The sequence below is a fragment of the Tamandua tetradactyla genome, chromosome 16 (genome assembly GCF_023851605.1).
Source record: "Tamandua tetradactyla isolate mTamTet1 chromosome 16, mTamTet1.pri, whole genome shotgun sequence".
Classification (NCBI taxonomy): domain Eukaryota; kingdom Metazoa; phylum Chordata; class Mammalia; order Pilosa; family Myrmecophagidae; genus Tamandua; species Tamandua tetradactyla.
Window position 1 is genome coordinate 69,918,475 of NC_135342.1, and position 8,826 is coordinate 69,927,300.

The following is an 8,826-nucleotide window of genomic DNA, read 5'->3' on the forward strand; positions in this document are numbered from 1 at the left end:
CCCCGCAACCTGTGCTGGTTATGGTGTCTACCCTTATGTATATTACAATGTGACATCCACTCAGTTGCCTCTTCTGACTGCGCAGCTACTAAATGCCAGGCGCAGTGTCCATGTTGGGGCACAAATAAAAACACGGAAATATCCGTGGTGATCAGGACCACAAAGAATACAGCAGTCATGGGAATAGAGTGATAGGGAGTGGCTATTTTATTCAGGGGACTTGGGGGAAGCCTCTCTGAGGAGGTGGTATTTGAGCACATGTGTGAATCTTTGGCTGCAAGTGTCTAAAGCTCATTATGCAGGGAAAAAATTGAAAATTTGTAAAAATAGTGCAGGCGTGCCAGCTAGCCCCGTACCCGCTGGGCTCAGGGCTCCCAGAGCTGAAGCCAGAGCAGCAGGAGTGTCTGGTGGGGTGTCTTGAGGGACTGGCAGGGACAAAGCCTGGGCCGAGGGTGAGGGAGGAGTGTTAGTTCTGGGACAGGCCTCTCTCCAGCCTGCTGCTCTCCTTAAAGCCTCTCCCAGCCGGGGCCCTGAGGGAAGTACCGATGACTCAAAAACATAAGATGCCTAAACTCACAGGTAACCTGGGAATTCAAACCCTGAGATACCTGGGAGAGGGCTGAGAACAGGAAGAGGTGTGCTCACGCCAAGGTGATGCCAACCAGCACAGACCCTTGGTGGAACCAGGATGCGGGGGCACAGACAATTCTCTGGGTATGCCTTAAGTATATTTAATTGGATACAAGGTTTTATAAAATACAAAAGTAAGAGTATTATACCAACAATAATGCCAGTGTTCTAGTACTTAAAAAATACAGAGCATACAAAAGCTGGAGACAGATATCCATCAATAAAAGAATGGACACAGCGGGCCACGGTGGCTCAGCAGGTAAGGGTGCTTGCCTGCTATGCCTGAGGACCCGGGTTCGTTTCCCGGTGCCTGCCCATGTAAAAAAAAAAAGAATGGACAAATGTCTTGTGGCATATTCATAACATGGAATACTACTCAGCAATAAAAAGAACCATTGCAACATATAATATGGACAAAAACCTCAAAACCACCATGCTGAGCAAAAGAAGCCACATCCAAAAGAATACATGTGTGTTTTCACTTATAAAGTTCAAGAACAGGCAAAACGAAGCCAAGGTGATAGAAACCAGAACAGCCGTTACCTTGCAGGAGCTGGGGTACTTGTCCTTCACTAAAAATGGGCATTCCAGGAACGTTCTGGTGTGATGGAAACGTTCAACACTTTTATTTGATTGATGGTTACATGGGGTCTACATTAGTTCAAAACTCACCCATCTGTACACTTAACACCTGGACATTTCCTTATATGTAAAACCTACCTCAATAAAAGAGTCTCAGCTGGAATACAATAAAACAAAACACAAAGGAAAAACTACGTGGCATATAGGAATACCAAAACAGGTATTGTGATCCTAAGCCCACCCTGTTAGGCTTTTTTGCCTTGGCTATCACGGAGCTTAAAGCTCAACTGGTATGCCTCCTATGATGGTTTGGAGGTTTTATGGACCAAAGAAAAATATGTTCTTAAGGTTAATCCATTCCTCTGGGTGTGGAACCCTTGTAAGTAGAGTTTTTTCATGAGTAGGATCTTAAGGTAAGATGTGACCCACTTTTACTGGAGTCCTTTATAGAAGAATGAAATTCAGAAAAAAGACACAGAAACAGAGAGGAAGCCACTGAAGTTAGAAGCTGGAAGCAACGAAACCTGGAAGAGAAGGGAGAGACCAGTAGGTGCTGCATGTGCCTTGCCATCTGACTGAGGAGTCCAGGACCACTGGCTGCTTGTCTTCAGGAAGAAGGTATCATCTTGAAGATGCCTTGATTTGGACATTTTCATGGCCTCAGAACTGTAAGTTTATCAACTAATGAATTCCCATTGTTAAAAGCCAGCCCATTTATGGTATGCTGTATTTTGGCAGCCAAGATGACTAGAACAGCTCCTAACCTATGTTTCCTGGAATGATTTTTCCTCTTTCCCCATATATTACATAATTCTGGGTCTTTTGAAGATCCCAGACTTTTTGTGTCTTTCACTATAATCTGCTTCAAATCCTTCTGGAACCTGGTGAGGTATAAACAATATATTAAAATTACTGAAAAGCACCCTCAGCCTCTAACCCCTCTCAGAGAAGGGATCAGCTTTAGAGCCGCAACTTGTGATCATCTTTCCTGCCAGAGGCATCACTGCCACCTCCACCCAGCTCCCCCTAACTGGTCCCCAGCTCTTTTTCTTGAGAGAGGAGCACAAAGCCCTAGCAAACAGTGAACCAAAACACCAAGGGGTTTGGCTAGGATGTAAGAAAACCAAGCAGCAGTGATGAAGCAGTGTCAAAGTCTGGGGAGGTAAAGAAGAGCACAGAGAGGAGGGGACCTGGAGGGGCGGGGCTTAGGCCAGAGGTAGGCTGCTCAGTGGTACCACCTGCCCGGAAACACCCTCACAGCTTTGCTGTCTACCTGCCTTGATGCCAGGCGTGAGCTCCCTCCCTTAAGGTTTGAGATCCTCCAGGGGATTGCTTTCCCTCCTTCCTTGCTAGTCTATGCTTTTGCAAACACCTAAGAATGACCTGTCCCACCCCATGGGTCCCTCCACCTGCACCTCTGAGCCTCACTCCTGGACATTTGGGACAGGGGATCCACCTGGCCTGGGACATGGAGGGACAGCTGGTAGCCCTGCTGAAGTCCACTATGTTAGCAGGATGAGACAAGGATCTGCCCATCCAAGGCCACCTCATGGCTACAGCCTCTGAGGGAAGCACACCGACCACAAACGCCTGGAAGCCAGCGATTGAGCAAGCCCCAAGAATCGTGGGCACAAGGGCCACGCTACCAGACAGCTGGGGCAGGATAAAGACAAAACTTCAATGACAGTCGCTGCTACAACTTAGCCTCTTACAAAGAGCTTTACAGGTCCCTCGCCAAGTTCTCACAAAACCCCATGGGCTCAGTGTTGTCAACATCTCCATTATATAGAGGAGGAAACTGAGATTCAGAGGCTCAGCAACTTGCTGGATGCAAACAGCCAGCATGGTTGGTTCCAGAGCCCTTGCCTTCAACCCACCAAACAACCTTCCTTCCTGGGGTAGTCTTTCTGAGAACCTGGCAGCCTCCAACAAGGTTCCAGGACAATGGTTCAGATGCCAGGGCAAAGGGACACAGCCTCCAACCTCCAAGGAACTCCTGGGGCCAACCCTCAGCCAGGGAGCCAGACACCACCCAAATAAGCCCCAAATCATGGCACAATCATAAACAGTGGTCTGGGAGGGCTTTCCAGGGGTGGTGCCACCCTGGCTGAGTGCCCCAGGGTGAGCAGGAATGACCCAGTAAATGGAGAAGTGGGCTGGAAACCATTTCCTACAGAGGGACGGGTATGAGCCAAGGCCCCGTGGCAGGAGGAGGCATGACAGAGTGCCCTGAAGTCTGGCAAGCGAGGCCAAAGGTGAGGCTGGAGCTGGATTTTGGACTTGGATATTGCCTCTTTCCATTGTCCCCTCCTGAGCCTATCCTGCCAGGCTGCAGCATCCAGTGCCTGGCTATCCACGTCAGCTGCCAGACCCAGAGCAGCCCCAACTTGTTCCTTCGCCAAATGTCCCACTCACAGCACTGGCTGGAGCTGAGCTAGGCCCAGAGTAGGTTCCTGGGCTTGGAAGCAGTATGTGTGAACCAAAAAGTTCAACCAGGTGCCAAGCTCAGTCCTCTGGTTCTCCGTGGCCCACTGCTGGGGTGGCTGGGGCTGGACTGCCCTCTGCTGCTCAGCCCTGGCAGCCTCACATCCTAGCAGTGCCAAAAGGGGTTATATAAACTCATGCTTGGAAAGCTACAAGTGGAGGGTCAGCCTTCCAGTAGCCTTGGCCTCTGCTGAGAGTCACAGGCCACAGCCTGTGAGATGCCACGCAGGATGACAGTCACAGAGACTTTGGACTCTGCAAGACTTGGTTCCCTCCCAGTGTGACCCTGGCAAGACGCACGTTCTCCCTAAACCCAGGAGGCACTTGGCCAACACCAGGCACTCAGGATGTGCTCCACTAGCTCAAGACCTCTCACGTGTGAAAGGGCCTAACCCCCATATAAGAAAAGAGCGGAGCAGGGACTGGAATGGCCAAATCCATTTCACAGACAGGAAACAAGAGGCAGGAAGAGAAGCAAGGGGATGTTTCTGCAGTGCCAGGGGAAAGCAGCTTGACAGTGCCAGGGGCAGCCATCATTTTGCCACTCCTCACAAGGATTCCAAGCCAATGCTGGCCAGGGTTCTAAGGTGGTGGGAGGTATAGCCATTTCCTTTCAAATGTTTCCTGCCTGCCTGGAGAGAAGAGACAGACCTAGGATGTCAGGCAGCTATCCCGAGAGGAGCCAGAATCAGGCAGCAGCCAGTAAGTGAGTCTGCAGGCAACAGGCAGAAGATAGGGCACTGAGCAGGGGCACCTTCCCCTCTCTGGGCCTCAGATTCCAACTGGTTCAAATAACAGCGTCATGTTCTAGCAGGCAGGGGGTCAACTTGGCCCCCTCCCAACCTTTTCTCTCCCTGCCATCACCTCCCTCCCTGTCCCATTCTGAAGCACCTTGTAATTTCTGTGGTCCAAATTGCCTGCGTCAGTACCATCCAGAAAAAGCCTGCCCAAATGAACGGGTGTGCTTAAAACCCACACGTGTCTGTGGACACCACAAGGGCAGTCACCATCATGGCTATGAAAACAAAGCTGAGCAGGCGACTCAGCCTGGAAGCCTCCCCGGGGCAAATTCAGCACATAAAAAGCAATTTTCAGAACATTTCACGGTTGCTCCATAAACGAACTTCTCCTGGTCCCACTGCTCAGACACTGCCCAAAGTCTGAAGAAAAGAGCCAGGGTGATCTGACAGTCCAGCCACACAGGGGGCAGATGGTGAGTCCTTGCCCACCCCCCCACCCCCCACCCCTGTAGGTTGTGGCTGCAGGTGGGAGGGTGGGAACTGGGCGGAGTAAGGGGTGGGGGTGGGGCGAGTAAACCACAGCTGCTGGCCTCCACAATGGTGCTTGTCTGTCCAAGTCACAAGCGGACCCTGGCCCTCCCAACCCACCCCTCTCTGAAGGGGCCTCTGAGGCACAGAGTCGAGGAGGACTCCCAAAGTTCTGTAAGACAAGGGGTCTGGGTGCCAGAGTCCTGTCCAATGCTCTGCAATGACCGTGAACAACGAAACCAAGTCCCACTCCTGCCTCCCAAACAGAGGCCAGCCAGGCTCGATATGGTCCTGGTCCCAATTTACCCTGAGTCACATTCCTGCCCACTTCCCTGGACACCAATGCCCTCCAGCAGGCTCAAGTCATCCACCTCCTCTCTCTGGCCAGTGCCCAGGGGCAAGGGGAGCTCCCCTGAGACCCTGGGCCAGGGGAGACCCACAGTAAGAAAGCAGAGCAGGGGAGAAGAAGGGCTTGGCAGGCATTTCTAAAGATGAAGCAATTACGCTCTGAACCAGAACAGATGGGGGGTAGGGCTTTCACATCAGCACGGCCTGGAAGCCCTAATTTTTTCATCTGTAACTGTGCATTACTGCTCCTGGAGGCAGACAGGAGCTGAGATCTTTAATTCCATAATAACAATGCTTTGCACTTACATCCAATAATCTCCACACACTCTATTGTGGTTAATTAAGAGGCCAATCTATCCTGCCAGAAAGTCCCAACTACCTGCTCTACCTTAAGGATGGGGTTCCCCAGGAGGCGAGCAGCCCTAGAAACAAGGCGAGGGTCTACCTGGTGCTCTGGCCCACTGCCCTTAGGGAGTGAGAGAAAAGCCGCTAGCTCCAGGAGAAACAATGGCTGGAGGCCCCAGCCCCAACATGCAGCAGCACCCCTTCAGGCCAGCCCTGGGTCTGCCTCCCACCTCAGTCTGTCCATCTGTAAAGCGGGTTGGGGCGAGGGCCTGAGGCCTGGTCATCCAGGGTCACCAAAGTTCTCACTGGAGACCACCTCTCCGGCCAGCCAGGCCATGGAAAACGGGTTGTCAGGCAGGAAGAGAAGCGCCCATGGCTACAGGGAACAAGAGACTGACTGGGTCCTGCATCCCGGGGTTCAGGGACTCCCAGGAAACTTCCCAGGAAAGTGAGTGCAGCAGCCTTCCTGGGGGAAGGGTGGGGGAGCATGAACCCCCAACGGCCAAGCCCGGAGGGAGCGGAGTGGTCCAAGGGGAGAAGTAACCACCCCGGCCCAGGCCTGACCATCTCGGTGGGTCCCTGGAAGACAGTACGGCTGTCACCCAGGCGTTTTCCTGGGGGAGAGCACGGACATCTCCCCAACCCCCCGGCCCAGCTGTCCCGTAGGGGGTCTCGGAGAGGCGAACGGACCCCACCCCCACCTCCACACAAGGCCTGGCTATCCTGGTGGGGACTCCTGGGGGCAGCACAGATCCCCGCGGGGGACAGTTGTTCCCGGGATTTCCCAAGGGCGCGGAGCCCAGACCCACAACAGGCCCGGCCATTCTGACGGGAAAGGGGGTCTCCAAGGAGACAGTGCAGACCCCAGCCCTCCTGAGAGAATAGTGGAAGGAAGGGGCACAGAAGCCGCCGGCTTGGGGGAGACGCCCCCGCCTAACCGTGCCCCGCCCGTGGGGGCCCAGGTCCCGCGAGCGCCTGTCGGGGGACCCCGCGGCACTAGGCCTGCAGCGGGCGGCGCGAGGTCCACAGGCCCGGCCGGGGACAGGGGTGACTCGGAGTCCCGGCTGGCGGTCGGTACTCACCGGCACGGACATCTTGGCCCCAGTCGGGGCACCGGCTTGAGCAGCGGCGCCGGCAGGCTGGGGGCTCGGGTCCGCCTGCACGGCTCAGACGCCCCCGCGGCGCGGAGTCCCGGCGCTTTCCCGGCTCCCCGCCGGCTCCTGCGCGCTCCCGGGGGCCGGACGGTCCGGCCTCGCTAGCCTGCGCTGCGCATGCGCCGCCCGCGCCGCCCCTCCCCCTCCAGCCTCCTTCGCCGAGGACCGCGTTAAAGGCGAGGACCCCGGCCCCTGGCATTTTTCCGTCGGCCCAACGCGGCTCAGAGCGCCCTGGCTCCCCGCCCCTTGCCCATCCTCCAGGGCCCTCTCCAACAGCACCACCTCCTGTTCGCCGCTCCGGTTCTGGGTGCCGAAAGCCCCACTCTCCACATTGCACATCCCAGGGGGCGGGGCGCCTGCCCTGTGACTTTGACCAGGTTCGCAGACTATGCGTCTGGAATCAGACAGGGGATGCTCTCGTTCCGGCTGAAGGCAACTGCAGATCAGTAGAGCTGGGCTCCGAGAAGCCCCCACTCCCCGTTGAAAGGGGGCCCGAGATCCCCAGTACAGTCCCTAAGCGGCGCTGCCCGGGGTCCCCTGCTGCGCCCACCCCACCCGCACCCCCACGCTCGCCATGGGAAGCTCCTGCCCCCGGGAATAGCTTTGCCCATCCGAGATCTGTCTCCTGGGACCTCCGCCCACGAGCCACCCACACAGCCCTCCAGACACTGAAAGATGAACGTGTGCAGACCTGGGCCCTCCCTTCCCCAAGTTAAACACCCCCAATTCCTTCCACCGTTCCGCATCCAAACACTGGACCTGCTAAACTCCGCACAGGCACCTGACCTGTGTTCGCTCTCATCTCCCCACCTCCCTGCCAGGCAGGCCTTGCTGTTCCCTTGTTATGTTGTAGACTCTGAGGCTCCTCAGAGGTCCCTCGGCTACGGAAAGGCAGAACCTGGCGTCTGTCCTTGCTCCATGGGGGCCCTTCCTGGGTGCCCTTGAATGCCCAGCGAGCCCTGGTCCAGGGAAATGGTCGCTGCTGCTTTGGGAGACCCGCAGGTTATGCCCTGCAGGGGAGGGAGGGAGCGCCTATGAGTTCCTAGACCGGGGGCCTGGGGGGCCAGGCAGTGTCCAGGGAGGACATGCAGGAGCTGGCTGAGGGGTGGGCAGAGAGCCCCAGCCCCTGGGAAATCTGTCACACTCGGCTGCAGGGGGGGCACAAGCTGTTTTGTCTGCCAGGGGTGCAAGTGCAAGGAGGTCCAAGATGACTGAGCAGGGGAAGCAGAGACAGGTGGCAGGGGGCTTCCTCAGAGGTTCCCTAGACCTTAAAATTCACCATTAGCTAGTCGTCCACTGGATTTTAAAAGGTTTTCCAGCTTCTTCCCCAAGGGAGGACTGCCTTGGTCCTCCCCTAGTTCCATCCTGGGGAGGCTCCTTAAGAGTAGCCACCAGCATTGGCAGGGGTGGGGGTGGGGGGATAGGGAGCAGGTGGCCGGGTATAAGATGAGCTAAAAAGGGGAAATTGAGGTCTACCACTGACCCTGGTTCTAGAACTGATGAGCCAGGGTTCCTCCCTGCTCTGATTGATCAGGGATCTCCCCCTTTAAAGGGGGTCCCCAAATGTATACCGCAGTGTCCCTAGCCCAGCAGTCGTCCAGGACTTGCTGGAGGGGGCAGGCAGGGCCACAGCAGACAGGGAGGGGACCAGGCCCACAGCTGCCACCTCCTCAAAGGGTGCTCTGTGTGTATCTGGCACGCAGCCCTGCCCGTGCCCACCCGCCTGCATCCAGCTGGCACGGGACTCCTCAGCTGAGAGCAGCAGTGCAGCCTGGCGCCCGGGCGCCCCGCCACACATGCTGGCCCTCTCCAAGCTCCTCCTCCAGCCCCCCATCCCCCAGCCTCCCAGGCTCAGCCTCCCTTTCTGTGGTGGCTCTCTCATCACCCACCGTTTTGGATTCCTTCTCTCCCGTCTCTAGTTGCCCCAGGCCAGAAAGGGATGAGGGGTGGGCAAAACCCCTTCTGCACCCTGGATACAGTGGCAGGGTGCAGCCGGGACCGAGACCTCGAAGCCA

At 56.0% G+C, this 8,826-nt stretch overlaps 1 protein-coding gene across 1 annotated transcript in view; it reads right to left on the bottom strand.

Annotated features, from left to right (window-relative positions):
- BCAR1 (BCAR1 scaffold protein, Cas family member) overlaps positions 1-6,873 on the bottom strand; it is a 41,675-nt gene extending 34,802 nt beyond the window's left edge. The window contains exon 1 of the mRNA XM_077133059.1: positions 6,740-6,873. Within this exon, the coding sequence (XP_076989174.1) occupies positions 6,740-6,751 (12 nt within the window). The 5' untranslated portion in view covers positions 6,752-6,873. The remainder of the gene's footprint in view (positions 1-6,739) is intronic.
- Between the last annotated feature and the right edge of the window lie 1,953 nt (positions 6,874-8,826).